The sequence below is a fragment of the Parambassis ranga genome, chromosome 9 (assembly GCF_900634625.1).
Source record: "Parambassis ranga chromosome 9, fParRan2.1, whole genome shotgun sequence".
Taxonomy (NCBI): Eukaryota; Metazoa; Chordata; class Actinopteri; family Ambassidae; genus Parambassis; species Parambassis ranga.
The window spans coordinates 8,804,053-8,825,391 of NC_041030.1; the positions used below are offsets into that span (position 1 = coordinate 8,804,053).

At 42.5% G+C, this 21,339-nt stretch overlaps 3 protein-coding genes across 5 annotated transcripts in view; 2 read left to right on the forward strand and 1 right to left on the reverse strand.

Moving 5' to 3' along the window:
* adgra2 (adhesion G protein-coupled receptor A2) overlaps positions 1–5,391 on the forward strand; it is a 30,950-nt gene extending 25,559 nt beyond the window's left edge. Inside the window, exons 9-19 of the mRNA XM_028414862.1 lie at positions 72–270; positions 357–506; positions 581–742; positions 862–1,062; positions 1,142–1,331; positions 1,566–1,774; positions 1,858–1,985; positions 2,062–2,185; positions 2,277–2,425; positions 3,121–3,210; positions 3,349–5,391. Of these exons, the coding sequence (XP_028270663.1) occupies positions 72–270; positions 357–506; positions 581–742; positions 862–1,062; positions 1,142–1,331; positions 1,566–1,774; positions 1,858–1,985; positions 2,062–2,185; positions 2,277–2,425; positions 3,121–3,210; positions 3,349–4,771 (3,025 nt within the window). The 3' untranslated portion in view covers positions 4,772–5,391. The remainder of the gene's footprint in view (positions 1–71; positions 271–356; positions 507–580; positions 743–861; positions 1,063–1,141; positions 1,332–1,565; positions 1,775–1,857; positions 1,986–2,061; positions 2,186–2,276; positions 2,426–3,120; positions 3,211–3,348) is intronic.
* A 995-nt stretch (positions 5,392–6,386) lies between these two features.
* Positions 6,387–16,719, forward strand: rab11fip1a (RAB11 family interacting protein 1 (class I) a). 3 transcript variants are annotated; one of them, XM_028414171.1, is made up of 6 exons: positions 6,387–7,122; positions 10,511–10,950; positions 11,094–12,000; positions 13,042–14,694; positions 15,034–15,139; positions 15,449–16,719. In XM_028414171.1, the coding sequence occupies exons 1-6, from the start codon at positions 6,773–6,775 to the stop codon at positions 15,650–15,652; spliced, it is 3,660 nt and encodes a 1,219-aa protein (XP_028269972.1). In that variant the 5' UTR covers positions 6,387–6,772; the 3' UTR covers positions 15,653–16,719. The 3 variants fall into 3 exon arrangements, with proteins under 3 accessions (XP_028269972.1, XP_028269973.1, XP_028269974.1); XM_028414172.1 differs by lacking the exon at positions 13,042–14,694; XM_028414173.1 differs by lacking the exons at positions 6,387–7,122; positions 10,511–10,950; positions 11,094–12,000 and adding an exon at positions 12,246–12,611.
* Positions 16,720–17,971: 1,252 nt separating this feature from the next.
* On the reverse strand, positions 17,972–19,761 carry prlhr2a (prolactin releasing hormone receptor 2a). Its single transcript, XM_028414592.1, has 2 exons — positions 19,277–19,761; positions 17,972–18,608 (listed from the first exon to the last, which is right to left on the reverse strand). The coding sequence occupies exons 1-2, from the start codon at positions 19,759–19,761 to the stop codon at positions 17,972–17,974; spliced, it is 1,122 nt and encodes a 373-aa protein (XP_028270393.1).
* Positions 19,762–21,339: the final 1,578 nt, after the last annotated feature.

Genomic DNA, 21,339 nt, shown 5'->3' on the forward strand with positions numbered 1-21,339 from the left:
ACATCGTATTATGGAAATTATTACATAACCAAGACTCAGCACTCACGCTATTCTATAATTTAAATCCATAGGTGGCCAAGAACTCTGGCAGGCATCACCTCCCACCAGTATTGCCTGCAGCTTCGTTATCCTTCCCTGTCTGTCGACGGGGGTATGGAGCAGAAAAAAGCCTCTCGGTACTGCGACCGCTCAGGAAAGTGGCACGAGGGTGACTACTCAAACTGTCACTACACCAATGGCATCACGCGTGTCCTGCATACTTTCATCCTGGTCAGTATGGCTGTCAGTGTCACACTACATACTTCCTGTTCAGTATATAGACTTAGTGTTATAATCAGTATTATTGCTCATTTCAGAGGCCTATCAATGCATCCAATGCTGTCACTGTGGCTCATCAAGTGCGCACATACACTCTGGAGGCTGCAGGTTTCACAGACTCAGTAGATGTGATGTATGTGGCGCAAATTATGGAGAAGTTTATGGAGTACGTCAGACAGCTGCGAGAGGTAAGGCTGCCTACAGGTATGTCATGTTTTCTCTTGATGTTACAGTCCTAAATATGTATGTGTTTTTCGTCCAGTTGTCGGAGGTGATGGTTGAGATGGGCAGCAACCTGATGCAGGTGGATGATCAGATCCTTGCTCTGGCCCAGAGAGAGAAGAGAGCCTGCAGCTCCATAGTTTACTCTCTGGAGACTTTGGCCTGGCCTCAGCTGCACAGTCATGCTCAAGACTTCTCCATGGTGGGTTCTAGCAGCCTTGGTTTTGTTTTATATATGCAGTGCATCAGAAGCTTTGTTATTAAAGTAATAACATGTTTTTGACACCTTTGATGGACACCTTTGACTGTTGAAATGCACAGGTGTCTAAGAACATTGTGATGGAAGCCCATCTTATTCGACCTGCCCACTTCACTGGTATAACCTGCACTGCCTATCAGCGTCGTGACATGTCAACAGGCAGCCTGGGAATGGAAATGTCAGAGTCAACTCATGAACAACAGCTTCATTTTCGCTGCAGCACTGGCTCTCATAATACCTCTCTCAACAATTTTCCTCTGAAGGTAATTCCCTTTTCCTTTTGTGATTCATGGGCAATTATATATTGACATTTGATTTAATGGGTGTAATTTTTTTCTCCAGAATTCTGTAGCCCTGGCCTCAGTGACTCTTCCGGCTACTTTGTTTCCGCCTGATGCTACTGCAGACTGTAAACTGCAGTTTGTAGCCTTCCGCACTGGCAGCTTCTTTCCTCTGTCTGGCAACTCAAACAACACTGCTGAACACTCCCGCAGACGCAGTGTCAACACTCCTGTCCTCTTTGTAGGCCTGGGTAAGCCAAGCCCAACAGCATCTATGGATTGTTTTTAAACTTTCCATAACTGATGAGTTATGATTAAAATACGTTCAAGTTTATATAAAATAAAGTATCATTACTATTTGTGTAAATTACTTATCATCCTTTTTTTTGCATCAGGTACCAAAAACTGACTAAATATATAAATACTTATGAACATACTGGTATTCATATACAAGCTTTATCAAAGTTCCTTCTCATCTGTGATAGATGGTTGCAGCATGTGGAACTACTCTGAGCCCATCTGGGTGTCACTCCGCCACTTGTCTCCTGGTACTGATGCTCTGGCAGTACAGTGGAGCCTAAAGGGGATGGAGCAGCAGGGCAGCTGGAGCCAGGAGGGCTGTCAGCTGGTCCACAGTGACAGCAGCACCTCCACCATGCGCTGCTCTGTGCTTAGCAACTACGCCGTGCTGCAGGTAAGACATTCAGAAATACGCAAACATTTGTTCATTTGGGAAGTTATTTGAACAAGACTTCCATTTCACTCATTTCTTTCTAGGAGGTGCCTGACTTCCCAAACTCCACACCCAACTCTGTCACGGTGCTCCACCCTGTGGTCTATGCCTGCACTGCAATGCTCCTGCTTTGCCTCTTCACCATCATCATCACACATATACTACACCACAGGTCCTCAAGTGTAAAACTGCAACTTTTCACTGTCTTCTGCTTCATTTTCTAATAAGTTGACTCTGCGCTCCTACAGCTCAATTCACATATCAAGAAAAAGTTGGCACACATTGCTGAATACCTGCTTCCACATTGCCATGACAACAGCAATCTACGCAGGTGGCATAAGCTTGACCAGCTATCCAGTGGTTTGTCAAGCGGTAAGTTTTTTCTTAACACAGCCTCTGCTCATTTTCATGTTTAGTAAGAGTGAATAAACTCAATGTCTAATCTGACTTCTGTACATAACAGGTGGGCATTGCCCTGCACTACTCCTCACTGTCGACACTGCTGTGGATTGGAGTCAGTGCCCGGGTCATTTACAAAGAGGCTGTGTGGAGAATGCCCCGGCAGCCGGAGGGAGAGCCCCTTGCTCCACCTACTCAGCGACCCATGCTCAGGTCAGTAAACAAGTCGAAATTCACCTTGAGTCACTTCATGAACCATGCGATTATTGTTTGCTGTCAATATGGTTTATGTTTTAGACAGATGCTGTAGTTCTTATGCATGGCCACCCAGACTGTGCACCATAAAGACAGTCATTGTGTCCAACAACCATAGTCCCTCTGTTTTTAGGAAACCTTCAGGGGACCAACAGAGTATTGCTGTGATGCAAAAAAGTCAAAATGAACTCAGAGCAGGGGTAGGGGACCAACATAACAGAAGCAGTAGGAGTTGTCATAAATCTGAGTATGGGGATTGAAGGGGTGCACTTGTCTTTTCCAATATTCTCTTCTATTCTCCTGCTGCTTGCCTTGCCTCTGTGATCTTGATGCTGCAATTGCACTCTGTGCCCCTGACCTCCCTGGACCTCCAGCCACGCCTTTGTTGCCCACTCGGCAACATGGCTGCAATAAATCACAGGCTTCTGGAGTCCATATTGACCCTTGTAACACTCTCCCCACAAAGAGAGCAAAGGATCACACATATCTGTTCAGAGCTAGACAGTTAGAAAGACATGACAGCATTATACACACGTAAAAAACATTATAGCAGCTAAAAGGTCATACAGCATCCTGTGCTACAGACAAGAACTGCTTTTTATTAAAAAAAATTGCAGCTGCTGTGTTTGATATATTTTTCTTTTTTATTTAAGATTCTATTTGATAGCTGATGGAGTACCTCTTATCATTTGTGGGATTACTGCAGCTGTCAATGTCAACAACTACGGAGATAACAGCCCGTAGTAAGTGCTCCTCTTATTATCCTTGACTTTGTCTTGTTTTGTTTGTTGCTGAAGTGGGTGATTCTGTGTGATATGTTGACTAAACAAAGATGTCCTTGTGTTAAACTGATTTTCCTCCCTCTTTTCTGCCTGTTGCAGCTGCTGGCTGGTCTGGCGCTCCAGTCTGGGGTCTTTCTTTGTCCCTGCTGGCCTAGTTGTGTTGGTGACCTGGATCTATTTCCTGTGTACTGTATTTCGCCTGAGGCACCGTGTGACCAAAGAATGCACAGGAACCACCCTCTCCTCTCCTGTGACTGAAAGTCACCCTGCACTGGCAGGAAGTACCAGCCTGCTCTCCACAGACTCAGTGGTGGGACCTATAAACCCTGTTGTGCCTCATGAAGATCAGTACTCGCTGAAGACACAGTTCTCCGTGCTGGTGGCCACCCACTTCCTGTTTGTGGTTCTGTGGTGTTGTGGAGCCATGGCAGTGTGGCTAACAGGCCACACTAGCTTGTTGTTCAGCTGTCTTTATGGAATCACTGCAACAGCTTTGGGGCTGTTTCTGGTGGTGCACCACTGCTTCCGTCGTCTGGATGTGCAGGCATCATGGCTGGCTTGCTGCCCAGGCTACCAGCGCTCACATCCAATGTCTACTTTCACACACACCTGCACTACTGGGAGTGGAGTGCAGACTTCAGAGCAGGGATCTCAGCTTTTCATCAACTGCCATCCACCTGGTGACTCTCACAACTCCTCATCAGTTAGGTCATCGTCCACTCCTAGTGGGATCAGCAGTGTGGGCCCTGGCCCCTGCAAGCTTACCAATTTATTGCAGGTGACACAAGACAACCCAAACAACACTTCACGTGTTCCTACAGGCAACAACACCAGCACCAGTACTGACAACATCACCAAACCAACAAACAATATCCTGCCCTCCATTAACTCTGCAGCTCCAGTGCATCCCCAGAGACGGAAAGTGAGTAGCAGAACTAAACAAGGGAGTAGTCAGTATTATCATCGGGGTGAGGGCAGGGGTCACTATCGCCTCAAAGCTCTAAGGACTGCTGGCGGTGGGGGCAGTCTTGGAGCTTTAGGGCCCCCTGGTTTAGAGCATCTCAGTTCTTCACATGGCGTTCACAAACAGGCCACGAGTGAGAATGGCAGCATCCACCACAGTCTCTCAGAGAACCAGGCCAGCCCTCTGACAAATGGGAAGCAAAAGGTGGGAGAGTCTATAGCCACCAGCCCCTCGGAGGGCAGTGACGGGGGCAGCAGCGGGAGCCGTAAACCCTTTCCCCTGCTCCCCTCCGCAGCCAGCAGAGCGGCTATGCACAGCGCACAGAGACGATGCGCCAGCAGAGACAATTTGAAACTGGCAGCATCTGCAGAGCGAGAAACAAAGCGCTCCTCCTTCCCTTTGAACAGTGTCACCACCACGGTGCCAGGGGCCGCTGCCCCAAACGGCACCCTGAAAAACTCAGTGCTGGAGCTTGAGCAGGACATGAGCGGCACAGACCAATCCCAGAGCTCTGTGGGAATGAAGAGCGGTTTGTGGAAAAGTGAAACCACAGTGTAAATAGGCTTACATGTGAACATCTATGCATGACCTTGATGAACTCTTAAATTGCTGGGTTATGTTTTAATGGTCTCTTAATAATTATATAATTTAAGATATAACATCATGAAGGCATCCAGGACCCTAAACTGGTACTTCTGCCTCCGTAGCATTATAAAAGTTTGCTGTGAAATGGTTAAAAAATAATAAGGCAGGTTTTTTCAAACATAAGATACGCATTTATTTTATTCACTTTACAAAAAAAATGTTTAAGATAGCTCCAAAGTTGGCATATGATGTTGATTTTTGGATGTCTAATGAAAGCTTTATGGTTTTAGTTGTGATTTTTCTATGCATATCAACTATAGCATGAAATGGAATACAAGACGCTCCATTTCCAAAGTACAGCTACATGCATTTAATCTGTGGACAACCTTTCACCCTTATGTTTGCTTCAAGTAATTGTTTGTGCCTGTTCATGTATGCATTTGTATGTGCCATTTGTGCATGTCCTCTGTGGGTGTGCGTGTGTGTGTGTGTGTGTGTGTGTGTGTGCAAACACAATAGGAGAGAATTTGGACGTGTGTGACTGTACAAAATCTGAGTGAATTAAAAACACTATGCGGCAGTTTTGATTTTAAAAAAAAAGTTTCTTTTTTTTAATTTATATGCACACCCATCAGCTTGAATAATGATAATTTTCAAAATTTTCTGAAATTTTCTGAAATATTCAGAAAAACTAAAGTATGGCAGATTAAGTGCTTAAATGACTGCCCCCTCCTGGAGAGCAGAGAAGTATGCCAATTGTCTTGCAGGTTAAAACTGTTTTAGCCTTGCAGATTAGTGTGCAGCTGTTAACAGTAAACTATAGTTTAATAATGTGTTTTACATTTCATACAGCAGCCTTCCTTCTTCTATGAGTAGAAAAAAAGGCCTTTAAACCGTACTTCTATTTTACAAATCAGTTTGATTTAGGTCCAATTTAGGAAATTACATTAACGGGAAGTAATATTTCTACTGTGCAGCTCATTGTCATGGTTTCTTCCATTGTCTTCTGGAGCACATGATACTCATAACATCATTAGTCAATTTATTCACACTATTGTGTATTCTATGTCCAGTAGAAGCAGTTTGGTCACCCTTGGGCAGAGACTGTGAGTCATAATGGAAAAAAAATACCAAAAAGAAAATCGAAACATGATTAAATTTCTACTGTTTAGGACACTTCACAGATTCATATTAAGGTCTATCTGACATCATCTTATTAGTTAGTAGTTGTTGGGTTTTTAAGTTTTACTTAAGAAAAAATAAGACGTTATGTCCAAACCTTAATCAGTCTTTAATGAGATTTTTTTAAACAATAGAGAATATTATAAATATTTCCCCTGACAGCTTGTGTAATGTATTGGCTAAATTAGCATCGCTGGACCTGATTCAGTGTTGATGTCTGACCTATCCAAGCCCTCCAGACTGTGGCGACGGTAGACTGATCCCTGATCAGAAGCTGATAGTGCTGGTTAACGGTCTGTATGTGTCATAGCCCTCCTCCTCCGCTGTCCAATCACTGACCGACTTCCCGAAAATGACAGCATTATTAGCCAATCAGGCCGCTGTATGTAGAGTATGGGTGGGGACTCATAACATCAGGGAAGTGAACTGCAGCAGAACTTAGCGCTGGCAAAACAAGAGAATAGTGTTTATGCTCCTTGAGGAATTAGTCATACAGCAGTCATGTCCTGGTCGGGTTAGTCAGGCTACTATTAGTGGTTAGTTTGCTAACCAAGTGTTGACTAAACCTCAAATGTTATTAAAGGCTTAGGTGTAGTATTACGAAGAGGAGGGGGAAGTATTACGACATCAAACGGAGCTTCCTGAACTGGAGGCAAGCTAGGTAACCAAAACCAAGAACCACAGAGGACGCCGAAGGTGAAAAACCGAGTTCGGGAAAAGGTTAACTAACAGTGCGACGTTTGAAGTTCTTTTAAAAGATTAACTTTTGATTAAGCTTACCGGACTTTCGCGATGTCTCTGGCTGACCAGAGCCAGCAGTGGTTCCCTACGAGTGTCCAGGTAACGGTGCATCAGGCACGGAACCTGCGTGTTAAGGGCAAAAATGGCACCAACGACGCCTATGCAATCATCCAGGTGGCCAAGGACAAGTTTTCTACCTCCGTGGCAGAGAAATGTGTCGCTCCTGTGTGGAAAGAAGAGGCTTCGTTTGACCTGCCGCTCTTCCACCCGGGAAATGCTGAGCGCTGTACGCTATATATCATAGTAATGCACCGAGCTCAAGTGGGGCTCGACAAGTTCTTGGGCCAGGCTGTCATAAACCTGCTGAATCTCCATGACAACAAGTCCCGCAAAAAAACAGAGTAAGTGATCAGTGTGATAGAGAGCATGTTCCTAATGTTCCTGTTTTAGGCATTTACTTTTCGTTTAAGGATATTTTCTGTAGTAACAGTAGTTCAAATAAAGTGTTAACCTCTGTAAACTTAGTAAAGTACATGTCAGGTAAGTTACATGGCAGCATCACCCAGAAACTATATAGTTCCTATGTAATGTACACAACATATTCTTACAAATAAGACAGACAAATAGTTAACAAATAGTTCAGTAGGATCATGTAATCCCCACTACATGTCCCTGCATTAACTGATAATACTTATTTTTTTTAAAGTTATGTACATGTATTTTTTATTTATTCTCTGAAGCACTACAACCAAACTAGCCCCAGTTTTACTGTGGCTGCTTTTTCAAATATAATATATACATTCAGTAATTTTAATGATACATATAATCTTTAAAAACAATCACTGGATGTTTAGCCTGCACTTTTGTATTTTGTAGTGCCATTTTTTCTTGTTATTGCCAACTTCTCCATTTTCTGAAAGTGTTAACATTTTTGTGGTTTCCCGAATGTTTACCTGATTGTTGAATTTTACCCAAAGAATGAAACATTTTACTTTCAAAACAGCAGTAGTTAAATATGGTTGATGTCTTTAAAAAAAGCAGTGAAGGTTTACTCAGCAGTAATCCTTAGTCATTTGGTTTACTTATACATTTTACATTAAATTGGGTATGGATTGCAGGCCTGATAGACAAATGAATTTACAAATGAATAATTCAGTCTTGTCATGACACCTTTACACTTTATCTATAATGCATTTGTGACCATAAGCATGCAGCTGGCCTCTCTCTCCTGCCCCTCAGCTATTAGTGTCTGTTAGGAGAAACATTAAGCTGATGGGAAAACAGACTCTTCTTCCTCATGTTATGTATGTCTGTGTTGTGAGGGTGTGAAGTGAAGCCAGCACAACCTGCCTGTATAATGACTGGCCTATCTGGAACTAATCTTCTCACTTTGATGGCTGTTGATTCTGCACATTTCTCGAGGCTGTTTACTAGCTTAGCCTACAATATATCTGTTCACACCCAGATGTGTTACGTGGATCAGGCTGACATCTGTGGTTTTGACGTAGGATGGGTGTAACTTGGGAGGATTTAAAATAGCATATTGCTTTAGTTCAGAGTTACGATATACACACCCTCTTATATAAGAAAATGTAAAAATAAAGCTGGTTTTGTACAGACATCATTTTACACTGGTGAGCCCTTCCCAGTGTGGTCTTGAATTTTGAAGTGACCTTTGAGTGAGTTCTCAGGTATCACTCAACGGCAGCCTTGATATGGTGCTGGGGTGACCTCAATTACTTGGTTATTGTACCAGCGTATCTCAAATGTTATCTTATGTTTGCTCAGTACATTTTTAAATGTTCGTAGCAAAGTTCACTTTCTTTGGTTTCCGTTTCATATCTGAATTCCTTCATGGCTTTCCTCCCTCAGTCTCATCCAGTATGCTGACACTGGGTGTTGGATGTTGCTGTGTTTGCCTTGAAGTGTGTGGTGTTACATTACTATCTTGCTTCCCTGTTGTGCTGATACAGGGTGTGTCATTGAGGACTTTGTTTTCCAAGCTGAAAGAGAACCCTGCATTAGTCTGTAGTACAAAAGAGTGTTTTTGAGATGAAATGAGGTGTTAGGGCCACATATTTCTCTTTGGCACTGAGTGGGATTTTTCAATCACAAGTAATAATAAAAAAAGCAAGTTATCGTTATCTTTGCCACTCTTCTTTACAATTTTGTGCATTCAAAATGTGCAAATTTCCTACATTTTTATGTACTTTTACTACACAAACAATAGGTAGGTCATGACAGAGGATCATTTACAGGTGAGTCACATTATTTATTTTGTATACCTGAAGCAGCATAGTGGCACTATCATGTATGTACACACAACAGTGGTGTAGAGTTCCTGCGGTCTATATTGTACTATGTTTACTCCTCCTGCACTCCCAGGATAAACACAGGTTCTGTTGTTAATCATTACATATGAAAGAAAGGTTCCCACAACGGTTAACAGCGGGAACCTGTCCAGCAGGACCAGTAAGTGCCAGGGGAACAGCTCTGTACTTCTTTGCAAACAATACTGAATTTGGACACATTGAAAGCCTTATAATACAATGCTTGGTGTCTTTGCAAAGTGCACACCCTGCTACAATTGTTGTAGACAAGAACGATGGTGAACAAAGCCAAACACCCACTTTAATGGCTTGAGAAAGTGTTATCTCTGTCTTTGTGGTGTGACTTAGTTAGCGGTTGTTTGACTTGGCATTCTCGGTTTAGGCTGGGAGATGAGGTATGTTTGAATTAGACTCTGTGTCATCTTAGTAACATCATGTCCTGCACAGCACCTCCCTGCATGTTCGAAAGTGTCTGAGGAATGTTGGTTCACTCCCATGCTGGTTTCCTGACTGTTATCCCCAAGAGCTGTTTTAGATGTCTGCTACATGACACTGAAGTGAATCCTGCAACAGCAGAATCTCCATGAACTCAGTATTAGCTCTAACAATAGAAAATATTTGACCACCATGTTGCTGTGAACAAAACGGTTAAAAAGAGGAAAAGCTTAGTCACTTCTGCTACAGTATTAGTACGTCTAATAATAGCAAGGCTTGAATCATACAGGCAGAAAGCAATCGTATTTAATGGCACTAATTGCTTTTTTTGGCTAGCCTTTACACAAGGCTCTCCAGAACACTCTTACCTTTCCTTTGCAGACAAGAAGTGCTGATCCTGTACAACAGAGAGGACACGAGAGGGAGCCTGAACAAAGCTGTAATTGTCAGGCTTTATCTATGGTTGGCATGGTAGTCCCAACAGGAACTGGAGCAAGCTATGCATTAGTTAACAGCACCTATCAGGCTCTGATCTAACTGAGCCTTATATTTAATGCATTATAACTAACTAATTATTTGAGCTGTTCATTGTTTTATGATCACATCATCTTTGGCATGTAACCACATCTGAGGTGATACCCTACATTGCTTTGTTTACATGGCAATAATGTAATTACTGCATTTTTACTTAGCAACTTGATTTTTTTTCTAATTTGCTAAGTGTTCATTTTTTGGCTGCCTAATGCACTGTTTGTATAATAAAAAAACAAGAGGCTTTTTTTCCTCAGAAATTCCCAATAAAATTGGAAGCTTCTGAAACAAGAAAAATGCACTCATTGCAATATAAGTTTTTGTATCATGTCTTGTTGTGTTTCCATGCACGATTGAGAGGCATAACTACCTGATAGGATGAATTTTGCTGTCATGCAGTAAGTGTTAACATAAAAGGGTCCATCATTAATTCTGAAGAAAAAATCTGTGGTCTTTCAAAAACGTTTTAATCACTTGTTTCTGTTATTTTCAGATGGTTCAAATTGGTGGACAAGACTGGGAAAGAGGACAAGGCAAGAGGGGAAGTGCTTCTAGATATCCTGTTCATGAGGAACAACATGTCAGCTAGCATGTTTGACCTTTCAATGCAGGACAAACCACGCTCCCGCATCTCCAAACTGAAAGACAAAGTTCGTGGGAAGAAAAAGGACAGCTTCTCTGACTCTGCATCAGCTATAGTTCCCTCTGTTAGCAGCCATGTCCTTACAGATAGTGAGGGAGAGGCTGATGCACAGTCACTTCAGAGTTCTCCAGGAGCAAAAAAGAAGTCAAAACTCAAAAGTCTCTTTGTCCCCAAAACAAATTTGCAGCGTAACATCTCTCAGTCCATGTCAACACTGGGTACGCTCCCTGAAAAGAATTCATCTCTCAGTGGCAGCCGCTCATCTGGCCTCAACATGGATTCTCCTGAAGGTACTACAGCCTTTCTGTACTCTTTACTGTTTGTTGACTGTATGCTGGCAGTTCCGACTTTCTTGTGTTGCACAGTGAGAGTTATATAATGGTGTTTTGCATTTCAACAGTGACATCATGCTCCACTGTTTCTCCTCCCACAGGTAAAAAGAAATTCAAATTCCTTGGACACAAGCGAACAGGCAGCTCTGACAGCAGGGTGTCACAGGGTCCTTTCTCTCTTCTCAGCCGCTCCAAGCAAAGCAATAGTGACATAAACAACCTGTGTATCAATGGTAGCCACGTGTACACAGAGGACGCAGAGACTAAGAGTGGCTCAACCCTGAGTCTGAACAGCTCAGGCCAAGGCTCTGTGGAAGATGTCCACAAACACACTCCTGATCTCTCAGCAGATGTCTTTAAAAGTGCACCTATACCCTCCTACCGGCATGAAGTGACAGATAAAGCTTTAATGGAGCAACAGCACCATCAAGAGGAGGAGGAAAAAAGGCAGGCAGAAGAAAGGCGCATAGCAGAAGCAAAGAGGATGGAAGAGGAAAAATATAGAGCAGAGGCCAAGAGACTGCAGGAGCAAGAGGAACGTAGACACCAAGAAGAACAGGAGAGGAAGAGACGACTCCTTGAGGATGAAACGAGGAGAAAGAAACAGCGGGAGGAGGAAGAGAGAAAAAAACAAGAGGAAGAACGCAGAATGCTGGAAGCAGCAGAAAATCAGAAGATGGAGGAGGAGCGCCGTAAAGTGGAAGAGCAGAAACGTCAAGAGGAGGCCTCTATGAGTGACAGGTTGTCAACACTGTTTGGAATGATCAGAAAGAAGGAGGAGAAAAAGGAAGAAGAGCAGCTACCCACCCCAGCCCCTGCAAGCAATCCCATTCAACCAATCCCTCACCATTCCACCAACCCATTTGAAGACATTCCCCTCAGCTCAGATCCTCCACTTAGCAGCAATGAAACCTCAGATGATCAGCAGAAGTCCACTCGCAACTCACAAATCCCCTCTGCCATGGTCTTCCTGAACCGCTCTGCGAAAGTGTCTGCAGTCAAACCCAGGTAGGCCTTCCTCTCATTTGCATTACACAATTCCAAAAGTTTCGCTATTATGCATATTGGAAATCCAACATTATATTCCATACTCTTGCAATTAAACCTCCACACACTGCCACACTTGACAGCATCTGTTACTGAAAGAATACTCATACATAACCATACATAACATACACTGCAAAGCAAAAAGGTTGTTTTGTCCTTTCTGTGTCATCTCTACATCTATTAATGCATCAGATGTGTTCCTCATTGTTAGCTTTGCTGTACACCATGCCTGTCAGCACTGAAACTTAAGAAACCAACTTTTTGTCCTCTTTCTGTCCACAATGACGCAACCTTTTGACCGCCTTGAATTACGAAAACTCTGAATTCCATTCAAGAGTTGATGGACCTGTTGGACCAGTTTGTTCTTTGTACAGTTGAGAATGTGGGTGTGGCTTGGGTTAGTGAAGGTGTTGTTAAACAAGTTGTGGACTGAGCAGGGCTCACAAGGAGTGACTGAGCCAGAGTGTTACTTTCTTTGTGGAATTCCTAAGTGAATGGATTTTGTTTTTAAATTGGTTTTTAATTGTTGGTGGACTTGATCAGACTGACATTGGTATATTTGACTCAGAATGGTAAGACTGTCCTTATTAACAATGCCTTTTGCAGTAGTTCTTTTCAAGAATGTTTACAGAGTCATTTTTTGGGATATTATAGGTTTAGATTTTATGCAGTGTTGGTTTTTCTAGTATGATCTAGGATAATCTTACAGTAGTGTACAGTCATTTCTCAATCTCAAAAATTTCCCTTCTATAAATAGAACCACAAGACATGTTAAGACCAGTCGCTTTGTTAAAGGGGTGGATGGTAACGCAGTACTTCATGACCAAGATTTTATCATACTTTGCAGCATAGTTGTAATAGTTGTTTAGTAACAGCTGTGACATAGATCTGTTTAAGCTTGTTGACCTGTGATATGCATCTTAATTGGGTGATGGGCTGTATTGGTGGAAGTGACTTGTTGTCACACTGACCTAGAGGCCTTTGTTTTTCACTCCTTGGCAGATTGGCTCAATCCCCTGAACCTGCTGACTACCAAACCCCCAGTCAGCTGTGTCCTTCCCCAGCCAACTCTGAGTTGGCCCTCTCTAGTGTCCCGTCTGAGTCCCCTGATAATTTCTCCAGCCTCCACTTATCCCTCGCTCCTCCAAGCCTCAGACTGACTGGTTCTTCTCGTGGCAGCACAGAGAATTTGTCATCTGTGGGATCTTCACCAACTATGGCGGATCAGAAGAGAAGAGCCCCCATGCCACCTATGTATCCTGCACATGAGCCCCAAACTGGAGCAAGTCATGGTTCTGTCAGGCAGTTTAACAACCCTGCGTACATAGAGGTGGATGGATCACAGCAAGGCAAAAAAATGTCTCTCCCACTTCCTGATTATGAAACTCTCTTTCCTCAGAAGAGACATGGAGTGCAAGGGCACACAAGATGGGATCATATAATCGCTGAGGTCAATCAGAGACACAGGGACACACCTGTGTTACTTGGTCCAGAGATGAGTGTGGATGGCCCGGAAGAACGTGAACCAAGTCCTAGGCCATCTATCTCACAGGAGAGTCCTGCTATGACACATCATCAGACTCACACTCGGGATACCAAACCTGCGTCAACTAAAAAGGTTGCAGCCCCAGCTCCTCCAAAACCAGTGGCATCCCCAGTCCCTCAATCAGTTGTAGATTCCAGTCAGAAACTAACCCAGAACCTCACTCCCCAATCTCTCATGAGGCCCAATTCACCTGTAGCCCCAGCATCTGTAAAAAATGACACCTCAAGCAGAGCAACATCCAGTGATGGAGCAAGAAAGGTGCTGCACCCCTCACCCTCAACAACGCCTACACCCAGACCACCCAGTCAAATAGACAGGGATACAACTCCATCAGATGATCAAAATAAAGTTGCTATGAAAAAAGAGGCACCCACAGCTAAACCCAGACTAAGGGTTAGTGGAAAAGAACCAACACAGCAAGAAGAGTCTGCTGTAAACAGTAACGTTCAATCACTGTCTAGCTCAAGTATTAGAAGCAGGGAGGAAAAGGAGAACTATGCAGAGTTTGACCCATTCCCCAGCACAGAGCTTCTTCCTGAAGATCCATGGGCTCAGCCGAAGCAGAACAAAGACGATGACCTTTTTACTGGGAATTTACAGAAAGAGTTGAAACCTGAAGATCCTGGATTGACACCAGATGACCTTAATAACATTTTTGGTCAGGAAAAAACAACAGATCCCTTTACTTGTTTGAATGGCAGTGATTCAAGCAAGGATGATGATTCCAAGCAAGTCAGTCCAGCTTTTCATAGAAACAATTCACGGAGAGGAAAAAAGATACTTACACCCACTACAGATAAAAGGACTTTCATGTCTCAACAAGAACCAGTGTGTAAAGAAGGAACTGTGACACTGCAGCCTCAAGCTGATGTGAAAAAACAAAGCAATTTTAATGCACCAGTGGATCCATTCGGGGCCGAACCCTTTCTTGTAACATCAGCTTTGGCTTCCTCAGAGCCCCTTCCGGTAGTTTTGGAGGAACCAGCATCTCAGGCAGTAGGGTTGTCTGGGGGAAAGACACTATTGCGAGCATGGGTCTCACCCTCTGAGGCTCATCCTGTCAGTACTCAGAATAGCAATGGAGGTGGGCTAGCCTTAAACTTGCGCAGGTGAGATTGAACAGGCTTTTTTTCAGAGTCTGCATTTCTGGACTATCTATCTTGATTTACATATTCCAAATGGTGCTGTTGTATAGTGGAAAAGCAAATAAGTTGCGTATCTCTGGTGTGACTGTTTTGAAAGCTTTGATTTCTTGGCACCTATTTTCTGTGACTTTATACCCGAATGTTGTATTTTGGAAGATGAGAAATTGCTCCGTCAAATCATGTGATCTTTTGCTCCTGCTATGTAACGGTTCTCTATTGTTTTTTGTGATGTGTGTGTAATTATTGCTCCACTTGCTTGCAGTAAGTTTTCATGTCTCAGTAATGTGCGCACTTTTTTTACAGGCCTCATCCTGTGAAGCCAATGAGCACAGCTGAGATTCAGTATCCCATCAACACTCCTGCTGTGAAAGAGACAAAAGTATGGGACAGCTCAGCAGGGAAGATTAAGGTACTGTTGTGTAACCATAAATAACTGGAATCTAAAAAATTTGACACGAAACTCCTCAGAAATCAATTGGACTTTTCCACATAATCAACATTATACATTTTTATTTACATGTATTTTTTTTGTAGTTAATTCCCAGTACTTTAATTATTTCTTTAACAAAAGCCAGTTTCAAGCTCACATGAAATGACAAAAAAACTATGAAAAGGTCCACCAACAAGCTCTTAACAGCTCGATATGCCCTACATAAATCAGTCAGTAGGTTTTAATTAGACTGCATATATTGTATTCTTGTCTCCTCATTGCCCGCAGGTGGCAGACACAATGGAAAGTGGACCTTACACACAGCTGACACAGGAAGAGTTAATCACACTGGTGGTGAAGCAGCAAGCCGACTTGTCCAAGAAGGACGCCAAGATCGTTGAGTTGGAGGAATACATAGACAACCTGCTGGTCCGCGTTATAGAGGAGAAACCAAGCATCCTGCATGCCATTGACGCGGCCAAGCCAGTTTGAGAGGAACAAAAGAGTTAAGTCGTGTTGTCTATGTATACTGGGAGACAGGATCTCTATGAAGGACTTGGAGCATTATGCACTTTTTACGTTTCAGAGTCAAAGATGTATCTGAGTGCTGGAATATTGTCTCTGAAGTAATAATGTTTATTAGCAAGAAATCTTTATATATGAATGTATTTGTTTTGACACTAAGGTACTGCAATTTGCTTTAAAAACTTTTAAATATATATTAAAGATTTTTGATTTATATACTATACTTGATGAAATCTTAGTTGAGCTTTATTTGATATAATAATGCAGAGAGGATTGTCTTTTTTTCTTCTCTTGCCTTTTTAGTCTACACTGGGCTCATGATTGAATGACACATAACCTAATACAGCCATTTCACACTATTGTATGTTTCCTCATGCCACCACTAAAATCTTATATTTTTTACTTGTATTTTTCCTGCATGTTTGTTTTTTCGGTCTGCCATTTTGTACTTATTACTTTTAAATGTCAGTCCTTATAAAACACATGTGCCTATTGTAGCTTTGAAGAGGTGTTACTTAGAGAACCAGCAATAACTAAAAGCAAGCAGCTGCTATATAACGTATGTATTATGCAAGTTATGGTACAGAATCCAGCTCTTCTAAAACTATATGTGCGATCACTGTGATGTTGGTGTTTATTTATGAAATTAAAAATTAAGAGATAATCAAAAGCTAATCACCAGGGTAACAGCGACAGACTGTTTCAATAGTAACCAGCCTTGACTGAATTTGTATGGAGCTACATTAATGAATGCCTTCTCTAATTGTTTGATGTCTTGGCAGAAATTACAAAAATATTAATCCTTAGAATGTACAGACCTGTGCCTTCAAGCCTTTTTTAATAACTGTGCATGGTTTGCTGGATGAACAGTTGTTAGCTACCCCTTCGTTTGTCTGGAATGAGACTCAAAGAATGCACAGTATAATGTATGGAGTCTTTGTCTGACATAAAAACAATACTACACTTGATGTCTTAAAGAAAACTGTGGTGAACAATATGGTTTTATTGAAATAAAGACACTAGTTCTATCACCAGCTTGCATATTTTTTTCCAGTCTGCATCATTGATGACATATAGATCTGTTTTTGTCTGTACCGGATGTGATTAGTGGTTTTCCACTTGTATCACTTGAATTAGAGGCTGTTAAAAGATGAAAAACAAGTGTAACCATGGAAACATACAGTACATGTTTTATTGTACACAACCGGCTCTCAGCCCTACTAACAAAGCAGTTGAAGATGTTTATCATTTACTAAATCCCTTTTTTCTTAGGTACCATAATAACAGGATGTCATACAGATGTAAATGTGACATAATGAAAAATGATTGCTCTACACAAAATAGAATTTTATCTTTAAATCTCCAAATAATACATTATGTGGCCTTAATCCTTAAAAATGCAAATGCAAACACATTGGTGAATTAGATATGTTCAGAATTATTTATTGTAACTGACAGAACACAGTTTGCTGTTTTGAAACACTAAGACATGATATATCATACAGGATCTTTACAATAAAATTACATTATGTGTGACATTTCAAGAACAGATTTACAAAAGGCTGACTGATTGCATCTGTGTGGATTTGACATATTCTTCTCACATATAACCTTTGTGCCGCTGCTGTGTCATTGGATTCAGTCCTACGATGGCTGCAAGCCTGGATGAAATAACACATCCAGGTGGGGATAAGAGTTAAGACCGGAACCTACAGTCCTCTGGATGGCTGTGGCTCAAGTGGTAGAGGTGGTTATTTAGTAATCATAGGGTTGGCAGGCAAACCAGTACGAACAACTGTGAGAAAGTGAAGCAGAATGTAGTGCCATTTAGGTGGTATTTATCTCCGCATGCAAGACTACATTAGTCGCTATAGTAGCAAAACACACTTCCTGTGGGAATGACATCACACCCAGCTTAACCACTTTCTAAAACAAGCCAGAAAACCAAGATGTTGTTAGTCACTGCATTATGCTGTATTTTCTGCATACAAACACCATGTCTGAGAAACAAACAAAAAACTACAAGGGACTATAGGCCTACTATACACAGCTTTACAGGAGTCAGAGAGCCACCTGTGAGGGGGATTCCAGCTGAGATTTCCTGCTGTTTCCTAAGAGGATTGTGGGTAATGTAGGCGCAGGGGTTTCACAGGGGAAGCCAGTAAAGAAAAGCTCTGCTTTTAAACAACAGGGTAAAAATATAAATGGCTATAACCTAATGCGTGAAGCAGAATCACCACACTGACACAGGAGTTCTATCGATTCTGTTAGATATCACTAAGAGCTTCACAACACCACGCTAGCTGTGGCGCAGTTGTTGGCAGAAATCCCGATGCGACGGCGACACGTGAACATTTTGCGTAGCTCAGCGCGGAAGCGGTCGTGCAGCCAGGCATAGAGGAAAGGGTTACAGCAGGACGAGACCATCGCACACAGGTGACAGAGCAGCTGAATGAGCAGAAAGTACCGCTTATCAATCAGATTAATGTCAATATCACGCAGGACGTTGAATACGCTGATGGGCATCCAGCAGATACCAAACGCTGCCACCACCAGGCTCACCAGCCGGAAGGTCTTGCGTTTGCGCATGCGCTGTGCCTCCGCTTGGCTCTGGGTGTGGTGGCCAGGTACGACACAGTTCCGCAGCTTGACAGAGATGCACAGGTAGGAGATAGAGAGCGCCGAAAGAGGCAGGACGTAGGTGATGAGGAGGGTGCTGTATGCGTAAGCCAGCCGCTCCTTCTCCTGGCCCATCCAGAACTCTTCACAGATGGCGAAGCCTTCATTCTTGAACTCTACGTGGTAGGTGTGAGCCACAGCCGGAGCAACCAGACCGCAGGAAAGCAGCCAGATCCCAGACAGAAGGTAGGCGCACGCCAAGACCGAGAGGCGCTTTTTCAGAGGGTGCACCGTGGCATAATATCTGTGAAGACGCGGAGCAAAGGCGTTACAGTCAAAGAATAACATCAGGCATCCATCATGCTGCACGGACAACCAAACAAATATAACGTCACAAATATATCCGAGCTTCAGCTCTGCCACTGCCTCCAAGGAAAACAGATGGCTGCTGAGCAAGGGGTAAACATGCTCTGATAAGTCATCTTTTATCCCTATAATTTTTTTCCGGTCGGTATTTTGTGTCTTATGGCGCTACACTTAGATAAACTTTTTATTGCTGTAGAAAACTGAAGAAACTGAATTCCCCACAGAAAGAAAGCTGGTGCTCATGAAATGTTAGAGCTACTGAATATCAGTTACTTTTCACAGAAATCAAGGTTAGGACTATTACAGAAAAATGTAGTTCGGTTATTATAATTATCTGCTGGAAACTACTGTGTAGTCTTTCTGCAATCTCCATGTAAATTTATATTCAAAGTTCAAATCTTGGTACATTTGCTTCTGCCGCCACAATCTTCTTTTTGAGGAGAGGGTGACATTTACCGCCAGGAGTATTGTGCAGAATGAAATTCTATATTTAGGTGTAGATTGTTGGCAAGATTGATTAAAACTGCATGCAAATTGTTTTTTGTGTTGATCTGATGATTCACTTCATGTCATGCAGGACAATCAAGAATCTGTCCACAGTCTTACCTGTCCACTCCAATGGCTGTGAGGGTGAAAACGGACACGTACACTGTCACTGGCTGAATCAGGTACACCAGGTAGCACATGAAACGGCCAAAGACCCAGCCATGGGGGTTGAAGGCATAGGCCAGCGTGAAGGGGACACATGTGGCGCACATCAGCATGTCAGAGAAAGCCAGGTTTCCAATGAAAAAGTTGGTGACATTGTGCATCTTGCGTGTGCGGCAGATGACATACAGGAGCAGATAGTTGCCAAAGACGCCCACTAGAGCCACCAGAGTGTAGCAGGGGATGATGAGCAGCTTGAAAGACTGCAGCAGCTCCACACCCACAAACTGGGGGCTGCGCTTGGTTGAGGAGGAGGAGGACGACGACGAACCATTATGCAGTGCCAACTCAAACACCTGACCAGTGTCATTGCCATTCACATCATGCATCGTCACACATGGGGAGCTGAGCTCAGCTGTCCAGCCGCTGCCTGCGTCCTCCATCCCAAAAGGATGGCGTCAACCTGCAGCGTGAAATCGTGACCACTGTAAATTACAGTTCATCTATTGAACGGCATGCATGCACAGTGAAATATCCTTCTCAGATTAGAACCTGTGGAATGACTGATGAATGATATAAATTGCACACTACTGTAGGCACATGAATACAGTTAGTTCAATTAATTGTCAGTAGAATTTTTTCTTTTATTATAATCCTGTTTCAGTGTAGATAAGCTGAGCTGCTTTATGAGCTAGTTCTTTTGTCCCATTGTTATTCTGCTTTTTGTCAGAAAACTTTCATCCGGTGCTTAAAAACCAGAAGTCAATGTGCTGGAACCTCCTTTTATTAGAATACAGCAACACTTCCCTCAACTGAAACCACTTCAGGGAAGTGTTTGTCTCAGGGTCATGGCTGCAATTGCACATAACATAAACCTTACCAATGTCTGTATGGCAGACATCACCTTGAACCGGCTGTGCTTTAGTTATTTCAATAGAACTTCAACATAATTAGTATAAATCCTAAAACAGGAGCTGGTGACCGGAGCATTGGTTCAGTTTTTAACTCACATGAGGATATTTAAATGATGCATTATGACAACAGCATGACTACATAGCATGTGGCTACACACACACCACTAGCAGGTGGAATAATAACTCCAGTATGCAGAGAAAAATAGGATATTCTGATTCTGTACTATTCAAACCTGCTGTGGGATAAAACCTTCATGTCACAGCCAAAAATATGAATATGTCAAAGATTTCTTCCACAGATTCCTATAGAAGAAATACTGTTTTTTCAGATAGCAGTTAATCATATTGTTTCTTTACCAGTGAATTCTGGTTTGACAACACTGCTGGCGCAGCAGCAAAATATGATGCAGCCTATATACAGCAGGCTACTGCTATGAAAGAGAAAATAGAAGACTATAAAATGTACCAAAAAAGACATGCTACATTTCTTTCTCTTTTTTTTTCTCCTCAGCTTTGTAAAAGAATATTTTATATGCTTGTATATTTAACACCTTCTGTCATGCAGAGTGAATCTGTGTACTGACTATGACATGTTTACAGTTGAGCTCGAGAATTATCCGTCTTTAGGCTGCCGTGGACATGTGCTGTGACTGTGTCCTAAACAATTAAAAATCTTAAATGAAGCGTAATCAAGTAACTTAAGAAATCTTGAATAAAATATTTGATGTACTGACTCTTCGTTAGGATTAATTAAGTTTCCATGGGGAAAGGAGACAAAGCAGCGCACCTACCGCGTGTAGATCTCAGTTTCCAGGCGCAGACTGATATCCAGCGCGGAGCTTGTTCTGTGCGCCTGTGGAGGAGCGCGCCTCTCACACAAATGACCGTTGCTGTAGACACCCACTCTCTGTCACTGGCCATTACGGATGTACCCGTAGTTTATGTCGTCAATAAGTCGGTACGTATACAGCCAGAGGATCAATAATAGTCAGACTGACGGTAATGGCTATTTATTATAGGACTACTTGCAATAAAGTCGACTGACAGCTGAAGTCTCCGTGGGAACTACTCACTGCATTAACATCTGCTAAGATGCAAGAATATAAT